General features: G+C 50.0%; 7 protein-coding genes across 7 annotated transcripts; 5 read left to right on the top strand and 2 right to left on the bottom strand.

Annotated features, from left to right (window-relative positions):
* Positions 1–188: 188 nt before the first annotated feature.
* Positions 189–1,730, top strand: irs4 (the record flags this gene model as incomplete). The annotated part of the gene is made up of 1 exon (XM_057145173.1): positions 189–1,730. One exon carries the CDS (start codon positions 189–191, stop codon positions 1,728–1,730), a length of 1,542 nt encoding a protein of 513 aa, XP_056990927.1.
* Positions 1,731–2,509: 779 nt separating this feature from the next.
* Positions 2,510–5,026, top strand: N7520_011239 (uncharacterized protein; the record flags this gene model as incomplete). Its single annotated transcript, XM_057145172.1, has 7 exons — positions 2,510–2,613; positions 2,671–2,716; positions 2,835–2,979; positions 3,033–3,237; positions 3,294–3,903; positions 3,951–4,923; positions 4,977–5,026. 7 exons carry the CDS (start codon positions 2,510–2,512, stop codon positions 5,024–5,026), a joined length of 2,133 nt encoding a protein of 710 aa, XP_056990926.1.
* A 449-nt stretch (positions 5,027–5,475) lies between these two features.
* N7520_011238 (uncharacterized protein) lies at positions 5,476–8,147 on the bottom strand (the record flags this gene model as incomplete). Its single annotated transcript, XM_057145171.1, has 4 exons — positions 5,476–5,884; positions 5,936–6,015; positions 6,071–7,954; positions 8,025–8,147. 4 exons carry the CDS (start codon positions 8,145–8,147, stop codon positions 5,476–5,478), a joined length of 2,496 nt encoding a protein of 831 aa, XP_056990925.1.
* A 318-nt stretch (positions 8,148–8,465) lies between these two features.
* On the top strand, positions 8,466–11,027 carry spb1 (rRNA methyltransferase spb1; the record flags this gene model as incomplete). The annotated part of the gene is made up of 4 exons (XM_057145170.1): positions 8,466–8,483; positions 8,537–8,686; positions 8,743–10,411; positions 10,474–11,027. The coding sequence occupies 4 exons, from the start codon at positions 8,466–8,468 to the stop codon at positions 11,025–11,027; spliced, it is 2,391 nt and encodes a 796-aa protein (XP_056990924.1).
* A 409-nt stretch (positions 11,028–11,436) lies between these two features.
* Positions 11,437–13,017, top strand: dot1 (histone methyltransferase DOT1; the record flags this gene model as incomplete). Its single annotated transcript, XM_057145169.1, has 2 exons — positions 11,437–11,987; positions 12,054–13,017. The coding sequence occupies 2 exons, from the start codon at positions 11,437–11,439 to the stop codon at positions 13,015–13,017; spliced, it is 1,515 nt and encodes a 504-aa protein (XP_056990923.1).
* Positions 13,018–13,314: 297 nt separating this feature from the next.
* N7520_011235 (ATG16 family protein) lies at positions 13,315–14,071 on the bottom strand (the record flags this gene model as incomplete). The annotated part of the gene is made up of 3 exons (XM_057145168.1): positions 13,315–13,473; positions 13,544–13,926; positions 13,987–14,071. The coding sequence occupies 3 exons, from the start codon at positions 14,069–14,071 to the stop codon at positions 13,315–13,317; spliced, it is 627 nt and encodes a 208-aa protein (XP_056990922.1).
* A 290-nt stretch (positions 14,072–14,361) lies between these two features.
* rab7 (Rab family GTPase YPT7) lies at positions 14,362–15,380 on the top strand (the record flags this gene model as incomplete). Its single annotated transcript, XM_057145167.1, has 6 exons — positions 14,362–14,391; positions 14,478–14,531; positions 14,627–14,722; positions 14,791–14,970; positions 15,067–15,214; positions 15,271–15,380. 6 exons carry the CDS (start codon positions 14,362–14,364, stop codon positions 15,378–15,380), a joined length of 618 nt encoding a protein of 205 aa, XP_056990921.1.
* Between the last annotated feature and the right edge of the window lie 670 nt (positions 15,381–16,050).

Here is a 16,050-nt window from a genome sequence, read left to right as displayed (position 1 = left end):
TCATCCAGTTCCAATATAAGCCCGAAAGACAGGTGGCTGGAAGTGCACGGTCGCCATATCGAAAAAGTGGGCCGTCAGCGTCATTATGTTTTCTTTTTTTTGCTGGACGAAATTTAACTTAGAGCGATATCAGCAAATCTGAGAACTTAGACCCTGAATTCTCCAAACTCTGAGTGGAGATCGATTCCATGAACGACCAGCGGTTGGCTCCGGCTTTCCGAAAGAATGACTCGGCACGATTAGGTGCAGCGATCGCCTTTCAACAATCCCGCCCACCATCCAATGTGAAATTCCAATCGTCCGCTGCCACTGCAGCTGTCTTCGCCAGCCGAATGAATCGTCATGAGACTCAGAGAGATGAGTCTGAGGGCCCAGAAATCGGGTCTGTGAAGGACAAGATTGAAAGGTTTGGGAGTAACTCCCTTGCTCCCCCGACCTTCCCGAGCACCCAGGGACGATCACGAACACCCTCATTATCGAGATCGCCAGCTCCGAAGTCACCAGCACGAAGTCCAGGCCCAGAAAAAGTCGCTGCACATTTAGCGGCTGCCCGTCTCGCGGCAGAAAAATCCCCGGGGCGAAAACAGGAGCCGCCAATCGATGCTGCCCGAATTGGTGCCGTCCGCAGTGCGAGCAGAGCACAATCCCAACAACCTCAACCACAACCGCGGTCGACACCAGTTCGTCATGAGCTACGCTCTCCTCTTCCAGTTCGGCCAACCCTCCCGGCTGATAATTCGGTAGATCGAATGATCAATAATGCCATCGACCAAGATCCTAGCAATGGACGGCCTCCGTCCGTCCGATCTCACACTGGCACTGTGCGCAGCCAGGCAACAAGTCCTCAACCCTCCGTCTCCTCTCGAATATCTATAGTACTTCCAGATGAAGTGAAGCCAAAAATCCCCCCACTTCCCTCGCGATCTACGGCCTCTTCTCGGGCTTCAATACCAAAAACGCTTCATACACCGAGCCCGTTACGACCGACACCAAGCATGGTATCGATATCGGGTTTATCACACAACAGCAGCTCCAGTGGCCAAGATGAAACAGGTGTGATGAATGAGGAGGCTCTATCCAATGCCATTGTCGCCTCTTCCCTAGCATCCGCTCGCGCCTCCCCCATGCCAAAGGCTCCCCCTCCGCCCCCACGCCGACGTCGGGCTCGGTCGCTTCTCGCATTGACACATTCGCCCAAGAGTGACCTATCAAGAACTCCAAGTCCACCAAAAGGTATGCCTATGACTCTACGCGGCATACCCAAGGACGGCGAAGCCGACCCTAACCGGCGACATAAAAAGCATCTTCTCCATAAACACCCCCACAAGCACCACGAAGGAGATCGAAAACGATGGCGACGGGAAGTGACGGAAAAGGAGCGCAAGCGCTACGAAGGTGTTTGGGCCTCCAATAAGGGGCTACTCATTCCACCTGAACTCAAGCTGAGTGGGACCGAGAAATGGCCTCCACCCTCGGAGATGGTGTTGAACCTTGTGGTGCGGGAGATCTGGTCCCGCAGCCGTCTGCCATCCGCGGTGCTGGAACAAGTGTGGACCCTTGTAGATCATCAGAAAATCGGACTTTTGACAAAAGATGAATTTGTCGTGGGAATGTGGTTGATTGATCAACAATTAAAGGGACGTAAACTACCAGTCAATGTTCCGGATAGTGTTTGGGATAGTGTACGGTATGTGACGGGCATCAAGCTCTCGTCTATTGGAAAGGGCTAGTTTATCCAATCTAGAATATGTCGCAGGATCGCGGATATAGTGCAGAATATGAAGTACCATCAATAGAGCCTGTACACCCGTGGACCCTTTGAACCCGATGCCGTAGCTGAAGGAGTAGCTCTCTACTTGGTATAGCATGTTTCTTTGAAATCCTTCCCCTTGGATTCCACTTGATTGAATGGATGAACTATTTAACCGAGATTCATCTCGAGCAGGCAATTGGTACGAATACTCTGATCGATCTGATCTGATATGATACAACATGAATGCAATTGAATCTCCAAATCGGGGATCTTGTGGATCATGTGACCGACATCGGCCAGTCGTGCACGCCACTTACGGTCACCAGCTGGGCATATGTCTCCTGTTTCAGGGGGAAAAAGCCAGATCGATTAATTTCCATGGATTCTTCGAGTCTGTCATACTCACTTCCATCCTCCATGTTCCCTTCATCTTCAATGTTTGAGAGTTTCGATCGTGACAAATTGTGGACGCAAGCAAATCCCGAATCTCCACGGCTCGGGATTTGGATCCAAAAAGATCAAGCAATCAGCGCACCCGTTTCTATATCATAGAAATCACTTCTTCACCTGTCCAGATTCCCACAACAAAAATGCGCAATTTGGTCCGCCCGACGGTTTAAGAACCTTGGTGTGTGGAAGAGCAAACCCCGAGGACCTACAGACCCCGAGATAGTAAGAAAAGAAAAAGAGCGAAAGAACCACGAGGGCGGGGATTGCGGAGTATCGCCCCATGCCATCCCGGCCGTGTGATTCGCCATGGTCGACGCTTTTCAGAATGAGAGCGGGCTTGTGTCGACGGCACTTCGGCCGATTCGCAAGAAGTTCGCCAAACCGCCCGTCAAGGTAGCTTGTTTGCCTTGGTGTGTAACGCCCCGGACCCTAGCCGATGCACAGATTTCACTAATTCCCGACTCCAGCCGCGCTTCGCGAACCCGATGCGGTGGTCAAGAGCCGTGTTCCAATGTAGGTTTCCACCTGGAAATAACCTAGTGACAAGTCTGTTTCACTAGGCTTTTTCTATATTTTCTTTCCCTGCATGAATTGGGGACCGCTCGCATACATTGTACTCATACTGTCTTAGTGTCTCAACAAAGGCCGAAAATGCTCCTATCTACCGAGCAAACGGGGTGGGCCTCGCACGAAGAAGCAAAGGCCTTCTCAGTCGCCTGAGGGCGAGGCTCAACAGGATGATGCCCAGTATGCTGCCATCTCTGAGTTCGAAGAGCGTATGTTTACGGCCGAATCGTATGCTTTGCCGTGGTATTAATGTCTCAAACAGCGCCGGGGATGTTTACACAAATCGATGTGCTCTCGCTGCCGGGCGCAGGATTACGGCATCTAGACTTCCCTCAGCAAGTGTCTCCCATGTTTCAAGGCTACTATGCCGGCGAATCGGATCCCACTCATGTTCCCTTGGAACCTATGCCATCGTCATTGACCGGCGCGCAGTGCTACATACGAGCTTACGGAAGTGAACCTGAAATGTGCGTTCATTCTGTCCACGTGGAGCGCGTAGAAGGGCTTCTGATCGAGTTTACAGATTAAACGCCTACTATGACTTCATCCATACCTATTTTCCCATCCTTCCACCACGAGTGGCACCTCAATTTCGGGACCGCCCTCTGCAGCGCCCGTTCTCTTGCTCTGGCCCATCATCAGAACCTCTTATTATGTACCGGCCTCGGTCTCCTCTGAGCCTTGCTATTTCGGCAGTGTTGGCATTGATTCCACACCCTAATGATCCTGATCCATCGTCCCCTGCATCGCTTCTGCAGCGCAGGACATACGCCCATACGTTCGCGCAGTTGGCCAATTCGGCCATAGAAACGGAGTGTGATCTTGATCTGTCATCAACAGACCCTGGTCAGGCCCTATCAACCCCACGGCCTTTGATCAACCGAGAAAGGCTCCATTCCAGCACACCGGAGGATTTGGAAACTCTTCTGGCTTTACTAATTCTTTCCGTGTATGAGTATTCTCAGAGAGGAAATCTGCTAAAGATGAGATATCGGGCTGGCCAGGCATTAGCTCTAGCCTTGGACAAGTCACTCCATGACTATATGGATGAGGACGAGTTTTCTGAGGCCCGTCGAAGAGCATGGTGGATGACCTACTACTGTGTCATCCAAGGCTCCATTGTTAGCACAACAGTGAGTGCTGTCACCTCGAGCTATGAACATATCTAATCGCAAAGCAGCCTCCTACTCTTGTCATTAATGACCCTCAGTTTACAACCCCATATCCTCGATTTTCTTCTGATGCCGAGGGATGGTCAATCTTGATACAAGCCCAACAAGTGCTGGTATCAGCGACTCAGTTCATTGCCGATCTAAACAAGTCACTTGCATCGCAGTCGGGCCTTCACTACATGTTCGAACGGATGCAACAACTTGACTCCTGGACAAATTCTGTGCTCGCACAAATCGACATACTTCCAATCGCATCTCATGAGCCGGACTTCGGTGACTGCCGCGAAACAATTACCGCACGAAGTATACGAACAATGTCCAGAATCAAACTGTCTAGTGCCCAAATCAAAACCCATCGATTCCGTGCCTTCTCAGATATTCCAATCTTTGTGAAACGGCACTGCGATCTAACAGCCGCCAACGCTGCCAATGCAGCTCAAGTTGTCACTCCAAAATCCTCGAGTACCGGAATCAACAGCGTCTCCTGCTCATGCAGCAACCTAGACCAATTCCAGCGAGCCTCCTCGGCCGAATACATGACCCCTTCGGACTCCTCCACCTCATCCGACATTCACCCCTACATCCCGCAGTACCCACAATATCCTTTCGCGCCAGGGTTCCCCTACAGCACACAACACTCTGCAAAGGTCTGTTTTCACGCTGCTCTCGTCATCTCACGCATGTTCGAATCTTTACCGTACCCGCAACCACTCTCTGAAACACATCAACAACCGCATCAAAGCCATTCTCTCCCTCGGACTATGCCGTCTTTCGCATGCTGTCTGATGCAGAGCAGTTACGCCATGTTCATGATCTTCTACAAGGCTCGCGTGGCGAACCAGCTGTCCCCGGAAGTGGAAAATGAAATTTCAGGTGGTTCGACCGATAGGTTGGTTGAGGAACTGCGCCAAGGATTGGAGCGGATTATTAGGGCTGTTTCCAATTACTCATTGGCTTTTGAAGCGTTGGATGGGATGAGAGGTAAGCTGCTCTTCATTTTAATGGACTTTTCGATATGTTGCTAACGTTACCAGATGAAATTCAAGGTGCATATCAAACGGCGTTTCCTGGCACGGTCATTTGAATCATCAATTTTTTTCTTGATCTTGAAGCAATGCACAGCACATGTCATATCATCAGCGATTCTTCGATTCGTGCATCCTGCAACATACTCTCCCCTTCCTTTAATATTCTCCCCATAGCGAGAAGCATACCCTTTTTCAACGGGTGTTTTTGGATACATATACATATCTATATATTCACTTCTACGCACATTTATTATAGTAGACCGCAATGGCTTCAAGGATGAATACCGGGTACACGAATGATAGGAGGATCTATACATGATTTATGTTCTTGTAAGGCAAAGTTAAGCTCCAATATGTAACCTTCAAATGTTGAAATATGCAAACACCATATATTTCCTCTAATCCATCGCTAGAACGGTACCAAAGTCACCTTGGAATTAAAAGTAGCCCAAGGACGGGGTGGGTAGAGGGCCAGACCAAAGCCCCCCAAAGGAGAAACCGAGATCTACAGCTTCGAACGAATACCCTCCAGCCTAAATTTAACATCTTTCAAAACCTTGCTCGACGGCTTCCAGTCATCAAACTGACGTAAAAGTTCCATCGTCTCCTCCTGCATCTCACGACGCACGTGCTCTTCTTCGAGAAGGCCGCGCATCGCAAACGGGAGGATGTACGGATTTGAGGCTGTAGAAGGGTTGGACCGCTTGATTTTCAGTGTGGCATCTGGGGCTGTGGATGTTTCCAATGCAAACTGAATGGCCATGTAGTATACGGCTTCGTCGTCGTATAAGCGAGAATGACCATCGCCGGTATAAAGACTGCCAGCAAGGGGGGTACTCAGTTCGCGGATCAGACCGTGATCTGGAATGCCAAGGTTTCGGAGTTTCAGGGCGAAGCCGACAAGGTGAGAGACACTGGCGGTGTTAACATCTACGGCGATGAGGACTTATTAGATGAGTGCTTACAAGCTTGGTGCATGCACCCTGCCATCCACAAAAACGGACCGGTAAATGTATGGATGAGCAATTGGGGAAAACAACGAAGACTGGAAACTATCATTAGTGCAAACCGAAAAGTAGCTTCAGACATAGCTCACATACCTCTAGAGAGACGAGTTGATCGTCAATGCTTCCAACATAAGAGATTCGCACCCCAAAGTCAAGTGCACATCGCAATGCAGCTTCATAGTCCTTGGATACTTTGCTAGAAGGCTGTTCAAAGTCAAACAGTTCACCGGCAGAACCACTTATCCAGCGAGATCGATAAGAGGAAAAGGGGCCCATATTCACACCGGCCATAGCGCATATGCCTACCCGAGAAGCATTCACACACCCGAAAGATATCAGCTTTGCGACGAGCATAATCGATACTGGTACACCCTGGCTGTGACATGCAACCATGATGAAATCGGCTTTCCGAATCTCCTCCATCCAATTCAAGAGCAATTTCCATAACAAGTCCACCCGCTCTGTAATGCGACCTTCGCCCTCTAATGCGATCTTTTCAACTTCACATGAGTATCCATGGTCTGCGGTCCATTTCCGAATTGATTCTGCTGCCATGTTGGAAAATCGAATGGATGTCCCTGTAGGTTGCCCAAGTACGCTCCGGATTAGCGGGGCAGGGAAATAGCCATGGACACCAATGGCCAATGAACGTTTGATCCGAAGGGGTTCTTTAACACGAGACACATGGTTGTGCTCGGGGCCTTTGCTGTAGTGTAGAAATCGGCCAAGTGACTGGAAAAGAGAAGGCGATTCTTCCAGGCTGTAGGTTTCTTCAAAACGAGGTAGTACTTGGTTTGGCAGAATGTTTTGCAATTGCTTCGAAGCATTGGAATCCATGGGTCGGGACTCTACGGGCGGTGTGAAGATGGATGTCGCCTCGATTGTAGATACAGCCCCATCCTTCAAACGACTATCGTTAGGCGGTTTTATCTTCAAGCTGCCCTTTTTTGTGATCTTCACATTTGCTTCAGGGTCAAGCTCAAGCGCCGTTGATTGAGATGGACAATCCTGTGCTATGGATGCCCCAACTGCCTCCACTTCCTGCGGCGTTCCAGGTGTGGCATCTTTCGGTGGATCTTTTGACCAGAATGACCATCCTGAAGATTTTGTGGTTCCGGTCGGAGGTTGTAGCAGACCAGCTGCTTCTCCATCCTCTTCCGCGGGATTCTTTGATGACATGTCCACGTCCTTGGTTGTGGATGGATCTGATTCTGTGGGGTGGAGGCTGTTCGATTCTACTGTTGACTGCTCTTCTTGCTTACTTGCCGAGGAACCGTACCACATCTGCAACCAAGAGCGTTTCTGTGCAATTGAAGTAGTATCAGTCGTTGTATCTGTCTCAGCTGACCGATAATTCTGCTCTTGTTCCGGCTGTTCCCGTTGTTCACCCGAGTCTGATGTATTAATCTCAATGTCGGCTTTGTTTACACTCTGGGCACTGTCTGTGGGTCTCTCAGTCTGATCTGTTGATTCGGAGACGCTCACTGTTTCTTTCGGTGAGATCCCAGTTGGGTAAATCCACGAAAACCATCCCGTGGGTTGCTCAACTGCATTTCCTGCATGCGATGTATTGGGATCCGGACTGGCGTCAATAGTCGGCTGTTGTCCTTCGGCTGCCTTCTCCTGAGGGTTTGCAGGATTAGGAGAATGTGACTCCTTATTTGTGTCTGGTGTTTCTGTCGCTGGTGTATCCTCAAGGTTGTCTAGGGCTGTTGTTGAAGCTGACCCATCTGAGGTAATATTGACTCTAGTTGTAGTCACGCTGGCAGGGAGCGAACGTGTGGATGCACCAGCTTTCTTAATTAGTTGAAAAGAGGGCGCTCGGTTTCGTTTTGCAGAGTCAAAGAAGGAGGTTGAGGATTCAGCGAGGCTGGAGGCAACGTTCTGAGCGACCGAGATGCTCTCACGGGCAACCTCGGTAACTGGAGCCGCCTTGGACACTCGTGAAGCAGTCGACCAGGATCCAGGGTACCAACTCTGAGGTGAAAATAACACATGGTAAGATAAGCGAGCAAAAACCTTCAATATGCTAAATATTTGGACTCACTGAACGTCCTTGAGACTGGGAGTCCGAGCTGTCTCTGCCAGCGTTGCTGGGTGATGCGGGGGACGGTGAGTCCGCGCCAGAAGGGCTGGGCCTCGCTCGTTTGCGCGATCCCTTGGGCGTCATGGAGGTGGAAATGGTGTCATCAGGTAAATTCAAGATGAACAGAACACGAGCTCTTTCAAGATTTGGTCTAGTATAACAAGCGCCACAAGCCAGGGCATCTGGTATCACGTCACATGTTGGACGTGGGTGCCTGGGTTTAATGCCTTGGTGCCTCAGGCGCCAGTACTAATCAAAGGCGGTCTGAGATAAGTCGACAATAATTTTTTTCTTCTCCACCGACCGCTGGGGAACAAAGTATACAACCTCTGTCATTTTTTTGCCTCATTACTTTGCATTCAGGGCAGTTAGGTCTTTGAAAAGACCGCCCATTGCTTAAATATGGCTATCCAAAAAAAGGTTTGTGTTCCTCCAGTCGCTCTTTGAACGAATAATATTAACTCTGCTTCAAGCACGGAAAAGGTCGTTTGGATAAGTGGTATCGCCTGGCAAAGGAGAAGGGCTACCGATCTCGTGCTGCTTTCAAGCTGGTGCAATTGAACAAGAAGTATGGATTCTTGGAGAAGAGTAAGGTCTTGATCGATCTTTGTGCTGCGCCTGGTGTAAGTACCCATTTGCGGAGATTGTTCAATGGCTTCATGTCTAACAATTGTGGCAGGGTTGGTGTCAAGTTGCCGCAGAATGCATGCCTGCCCAGAGTATTATCGTCGGTGTCGATCTTGCCCCCATCAAAACGATCCCGCGAGTCATCAGCTTCCAGAGCGATATTACCACCGACAAGTGTCGCGCTACAATTCGATCCCACCTCAAAACATGGAAGGCAGACACCGTTCTTCACGACGGTGCTCCCAATGTCGGAACAGCTTGGGTTCAGGATGCTTTCTCCCAGGCTGAGCTCGTACTGGAGTCATTGAAACTGGCTACAGATTTCTTGATTGAAGGCGGAACGTTTGTCACCAAGGTTTTCCGATCCAAAGACTACAACCCTCTTCTGTGGGTGTTCAAGCAACTATTCACATCGGTCGAGGCAACCAAGCCCCCATCGTCTCGTAACGTCTCCGCCGAAATTTTCGTCGTCTGCCGCGGATACAAGGCCCCCAAGCGCATCGATCCGAAATTCCTCGACCCTAAGCATGTATTTGCGGAACTCTCTGACCCGACCCCGAACAACGAGGCCAAGGTCTTCAATCCCGAAGTGAAGAAGCGTAGACGTGAAGGTTATGAGGAGGGCAACTACACCCAATTCAAGGAGATTCCAGTGACCGACTTCATCAACACCACAGATCCCATCGCCATCTTAGGTTCCTACAACAAACTCAGCTTTGAAGAGCCAGAGGGTGGAGATGTCGCAATGGCGACTGTGAACCGACTCGAGGATACCACAGATGAGATCCGAAAATGCTGTGAGGACTTGAAGGTTCTAGGGAAAAAGGAATTCCGCAATATTCTTAAGTGGCGTCTGAAACTTCGCGAGAAGTTCGGACTTGTTGTCAAGAAGAAGGCGCAGGGAGAGGAAGATGAGGGTGAAGAAGTTGCAGAGGTCGCTCCCATGGACGAAGAATTGGCGATCCAGGAAGAGTTGCAACGCATGCGAAAGAAGGAGTCTACGCGTGACAAGAAAGAACGGCGCAAGGAGAATGAAAAGAAGCGAAAGGAGATTGTCCGCCTTCAGATGCACATGACAACCCCCATGGAGATCGGTATGGAACAACAAGGACCTGGAGGTACAGACACCACATTTACTCTCCGCCGTGTGGACAAGGCCGGTGCAAGAGATGCTGTCGTGCACGCCCGTGATCTCCCCGCTGAAAGCGAGAGCGAGGATGAGTCTTCTGAAGAGGAAGAGAGTGACGACGATGGTGACATCTTGGAGAGAGACCTTGATGCGATGTACGACCAATACCAAGAGCGCATGGAGGACAAGGATTCGAAACTGCGTGCAAAGAAGGCGCGCAAAGCATACGAGACCGATGAATGGGATGGCTTCTCCGACGACAACAAGAGCGACGGCTCTGACAACGAAGAGGAAGAATCCATGACTGCCGTTCCTAGTGCCTCACGGGCAAGCAGTATGTCAAATAATGCGGCTCTTTTCTTTGATCAAGATATCTTCCAGGGTGTTGACGAGGAAGAGGAGGATGAGGAGGAAGATGAAGACGAAGCTATGGAGGATGCAGAGGAGGACAGCGAGACCGACGAAGAAATCCCTGTTTCCAAGCAAAAGAACAAGAACAAGAAAGAACCAAAGAAGCAATCTTCCGAGTGGGTTGACTCAGACGACGAGCCTGACCACTTTGAAGAGCCTCGGAAAGCCAACGGCCAGCTGGGTATGTCTATCACTCTACACTCAATGATTTTGTGGAGTTTGCGGCTAACACTAGAACTACAGATATCGATATTATTACTGCCGAAGCCATGGCTTTGGCTCAAATGATGGCCACCGGCGAGAAGAGGTCCACTGACATTGTTGACGATGGTTTCAACCGTTTCTCGTTCCGCGATGTGGACGGTCTCCCCGAATGGTTCCTTGACGACGAGGGCAAGCACAGCAAGATCCAACGGCCGATCACCAAGGCCGCTGCCGCTGCTATCAAGGAGAAGCTGCGTGCTATCAATGCTCGTCCAATCAAGAAGGTGATGGAGGCTAAGGGCCGCAAGAAGTTCAAGGCTGCACAAAGACTGGAGAAGTTGCGCAAGAAGTCCGCTCTTCTGGCCGATGATGAGGCTCTTAGTGAGCGTGACAAGGCGCAGTCTATCTCCAAGCTGATGAGCAAGGCTACCAAGAAGAAGCCGAAGCAGGAGGTCAAGCTTGTTGTGGCTCGTGGTGCCAACCGTGGTATCTCTGGCCGTCCCAAGGGTGTCAAGGGAAGGTACAAGATTGTGGATTCGCGCATGAAGAAGGATATTCGGGCACAAAAGAGACTGGCGAAAAAGAAGGCGTAAATAATTTGTTCATAGTGCATATCATGAGTGGGACTGTTATCCACGATACCCGAATTCTAATATTCATTGTAGCTTACTAGTAATTTTCCTATCATGGTAGCAGTCCTCGTGCATTCTTAGTTCCAGAGTGTAAACGTGGTAAAACGTGGGTTAAGCGTAGTAGACGCCAAGACCCAAGACCCGCGGCGGTGGTTTCCATGAGTGGCGCTTATGCTTATCGATTACTTTCTACCTAAAAACTTAACTTTCTCTTCCCAACTCTCCAATACTCCCGTGGGAAATCTGGAGTGAATTTGATTATATATTTTAACGCCCTGCATATTCCTCATGTCATATCAGTGCATGCATTAGCCCTTTGTTGCATTTCTCTTGTTCATAAGTACATCCTTACCTACCTGCATCCCACCTGATGGGCTTTTTCGACCATCTCCAAAAAGGAGCGGGGGGCTTTACCCTACAACCGCAGAAAACCCAAGTACGCAAAGTTGTTCAGACACGACCTGCCACGAAAGCGAAATCTGCCACCCAAACTCCCGTCAACGGCTCACCTCGCTTCCCTTCTTCATCGGAGCGGAGCCATAAGGCGTCCGCGTTCAAAGCCCGGTCGGTCTCGAGTGACACAGACGCCCGCCCCTCTAAACGACTTAACACGCCTACTCGTGCTCGGAAACGACCGACTCCCGAGCAACGGCTTTCAAGTGACGACGATGTCAGCGATAGCGATACCTCCTTCGAGGTGCGCAAGCGCGCGCGGACGAGCGCCAGTGCAGAGCCAGATCCCGAGAGGAGGATTCGCTCGGTGAAGGCATTTTCAGAGGAAGGAGCGCGTCCGTTCAAGATGTGTCATGGAACTGATATAACCTCGGGCCAGAAGGCCGGGAAGTTCAAGCCGGCGTTTGGGGGCCAAGGCAAGCCTGCAGAGATTCTCTTGCAATACCCGAGTGCTTCGCAAAAAGAAAGGTGGGTGCCTCGAGTCTTCTTTTACCCTGCGCCAATATAGAAAACTAATGAGTCCTTTCCCCACAGATTCGACTGCATGGTACCACGCGATAACGATGAGTTCCGGCCGATTGACGATATCATTCAGGTAATCGAGACGGTCTCCGATAACTATATACCCGAAGAAGGAGCGGCAGAGTTCAACGATGAAACCACTGGTATCAGACGGCGGTTGCGCAGAGCTTTGGCTGTATCATCGGAAGCCCAATTCCGCGAGGCCGTGGATGACTACAACAAGGCAATTGAACGATTAAGAATCAACGGCAGTATCGCAAAGCACTTGAACGCAACCCAGCGCATTGGTTTGCCCTGGGTAGAGCGGATTCTCAACCAAACCTATGCACGCACAGTGTCTCCTCGAGTCGAATCTCTCAGACAATATGAGAATGGCACTGATAATGTTTACGGCGAACTTCTCCCCCGCTTTATCAGCAACATTTTTAAAGAGACCAAGTTAAAGTCCGGCCAAGTATTTGTTGACTTGGGATCCGGCGTCGGTAACGTTGTTCTCCAAGCGGCGCTCGAGATTGGTTGTGAGAGCTGGGGTTGCGAGATGATGAACAACGCCTGTGATCTAGCAGAGTTGCAGCAGTCCGAGTTCAAGGCTCGCTGCCGGCTCTGGGGCATTGCACCAGGCAAGACTCATCTTGTTCGAGGTGACTTCTTGGAGCAGGAGAGTATCATCAACGTGCTCAAGCGCGCCGATGTGATTCTCATCAACAACCAAGCCTTCACACCGCAACTCAACAATGAGCTTATCAATCATTTTCTTGATATGAAAGAAGGTTGCCAGATTGTCTCGCTCAAATCTTTTGTCCCTGCCGGCCACAAGATCCAGTCTCGAAACCTCAACTCTCCAATCAACCTTCTTAAAGTCCAGCAAAAGAACTACTGGTCCAACAGTGTAAGCTGGACCGATGTCGGCGGTACATACTTCATTGCCACCAAAGACAGTTCTCGGCTCAAAGCTTTTGCGGACGGCACTTTATGAGGCAAAAACACACAAAAATCATAAAAACAAACAGCCAGTTTCTCGTCTTCGGGAGATTGACAGGCTTTTATCGTTTGAACTCGTGTAAATTGTGATTGGTTTGGTTCTGTACATTATCTGTTCTGCTTCTTGGACATATTTTCTTCTATGTGTACGATACCATTTTCGACTTGTATATAAAGGCAGTCTGATCCAGCTTATCTTGCATAGCAAGTGGTACCGTCCTGTTTATATGGTCAATAGACAATTCATGCGCCGCTATGCAGCTCCCAAAGACATCTGGGCCTAGGAGAAATTCTATGAAAACTTGGACGCATCGTTCATAGCGTCTGCCTCTTGACCCATTCTAGCCATCCAGCGGTCAACCAACTCCTGATTCTCATGCTGAAGCTTATTTGACTTTTGGTCGGCCATGTTTAGTTGGAGATTCAAGGTCGCCATCTCATCTTGGAAGTCCTGTCATGGTTAATTATGTGAGCAGGAGCTTCAAGCTGCTTAGATGGGTAGTCCACAAGTAACTCCTTACCTCTAGCAGTTTGGCTTTGCCTCGTAACTCCTCATCCCTGTCTTTGAGTCGCGAATTTAACTGCAGCCTCTCGCTTTCTAATACGTTGATTCGGCGAGCGTCCTGGGTGTTTTTCTTGCGAAGTTTCTCCACTTCAGCCGTCACTCGATTCAGTTTGTCCTGCAACTCTGATCGAAAACGCTGTGCCTCCGATAAGTCTGCACGAGCAGCATTCAAAAGCTCCGTTGGCGAGACCCCCGTCTCAGTCGTTCCTTTCTTGGCTGTCGCACCCAAAGGAACAGTGCGCTGCGTTTCTTTGTGGATCGACGACTGATCTACTGCAGGACTGGCAGCTGCGCCTATGGGGGTTGTAAGCGTGGCGGTGCGATCAGCGAGGTGAGTATCTAAGACCGAAGACTGTATATCAGTAGATGTATGCGTAAAGCTTCACAAGAAGCACGAACAGGCCTCATAGAGTGCGACGTTGGCCTTTTCTCTCTGATCCCGTACGGCCAACGCAGCCAAATACTCCTCCCTCCAATGGGCCATTCGCTGTGGGGAAGCGATCGACAAGCGAGGAATGTGTTCGGGTGCGATGATGTCGGGGTTGCTATCTGCTATCAGGATTGCTACTGCCCCCCTCGACCGCCCGGCCTTGTGCATCAGCGGATCCCGCTGCAACCTAACTCCAACTCTCCAGCTACTTTCGTCTACCTTCTTTTCGCCTCCCCACCTTTTCAGGTAGTTAATCTTGCCTATCTTTTCCAAGGGTACCTCCAATAATCTTTATTCGTGCCTTACCCTCCCCCCGTTCCCGTGGGGTTCAGACATCCGCTACCATGGCGTCACGAAAGAAGGTCCTCCTCAAGGTACGATCTCCGCACCAGCTCCGTCTCGGCCCAACATGGCCCTTTTCGGCCACCCTTAATATTAACGACGGAATTTGTTGCATTAGGTGATTATCCTTGGTGATAGTGGTGTTGGAAAAACCAGTTTGATGAACCAATATGTGCGTTCTCTTCCGTGCTCAAGCTTGTGGCGCCTCAGCCGCGACCAACCTCCCGCTTTATCATAGCTGACATTCTCACCCTCGCCAATGATTAGGTCAACAAGAAATTCAGTGGAAGCTACAAGGCCACTATCGGAGCCGACTTTCTGACCAAGGAAGTACTGGTCGATGACCGACTGGTGACGATGCAGGTAAAGCTAACCTCGACAATCGTACTGGCAAAACCATCCAAGCCTGACAACTAATTCGCTCTCTTTAGATTTGGGACACTGCCGGTCAAGAACGGTTCCAGTCTTTAGGTGTCGCCTTCTACAGAGGTGCTGATTGCTGCGTTTTGGTTTACGATGTGAATAACTCCAAGAGTTTTGAAGCTCTTGATAGCTGGCGGGACGAGTTCTTGATCCAGGCTAGTCCACGGGATCCCGAGAACTTCCCTTTCGTGAGTTTTCCGGTCCTCCGATGCGGGTCTGACAGATTCTCCGTGTTGGCCGCGTGACGACTGCATGGTGGACCCAATACTGACATTACTATTCAGGTGGTTATCGGTAACAAGATCGATGTGGAGGAGAACAAGCGTATGATCTCTTCGAAACGAGCAATGACCTTCTGCCAATCCAAGGAAAACATTCCCTACTTTGAGACCAGTGCCAAAGAGGCGGTGAACGTCGAGCAGGCCTTTGAAGGTAAGACCCCGCCCACAATATAAAGAAATATCCCCACTAATCATCCACGTTTGCAGTCATTGCCCGAAGTGCCCTCGCACAAGAAGAGGCCGAGGAGTTCAGTGGTGAATTCAGCGACCCTATCAACATCCATTTGGACAATGAGCGTGACGGCTGTGCCTGTTGATACCCTAACCTGATACTCCCTGATACTCATGACGTTTAAGCGGTTTCTTTTTTCTATCTCCCTCTATTCTTTTGTTTGGAGTTCAAGATGAATGTTATTGGTGGTTTCCATCTACCGTTGAGTTTTTCGCCTGCAGAGATCAACGGATTGCTTTCTGGATTCGTCTCCGTGTAGATTCTCTCTCTTCTCCTGGATGTGTTGGTGTTAAGTCTTGGCACCTTTGGTTCATAATTTCCTGGTGTCCTGCGAATAATCAGCGCGTTCTCTTCGTTTCCCAGTCAATATATTGATCTCAGGCCCTTTTCATGTTGTTCATATCCGACTTTTCACAAACGAGAAAAACAATTCAAAAATAACCTTCTGACAGTGTTTGAGTAAATGTGGTAATGCTACCTGTGGAGTAAGAGATACATAATCATGCGGGCCCTGAATGCTGATAGGACTACCCTTATCGCCGATCTTAGTCCGCACACTGCTTGGCATCTCCTCTCACGCGCACACCGTCTGAGGATCCTGGGCTTTCCTCCGGAGCGTGTCTGTCCCCAGTCACCCTTATCTCAAATCCCGAAGTGCCACAGATGCCTATGACCCGTTGCCCTCGCTTAAACATCGCGCCCGGGACTTAACCGCATCACTATAAGCCCTGCGACGGCCGAACTCGGCCATCGTC

The sequence above is a fragment of the Penicillium odoratum genome, assembly GCF_028828045.1.
Source record: "Penicillium odoratum strain IBT 22623 chromosome Unknown utg000008l_segment0_segment0, whole genome shotgun sequence".
Taxonomy (NCBI): domain Eukaryota; kingdom Fungi; phylum Ascomycota; class Eurotiomycetes; order Eurotiales; family Aspergillaceae; genus Penicillium; species Penicillium odoratum.
Note: the sequence above shows the minus strand (reverse complement) of the source record. Positions and strands in the feature narration are given on the sequence as shown.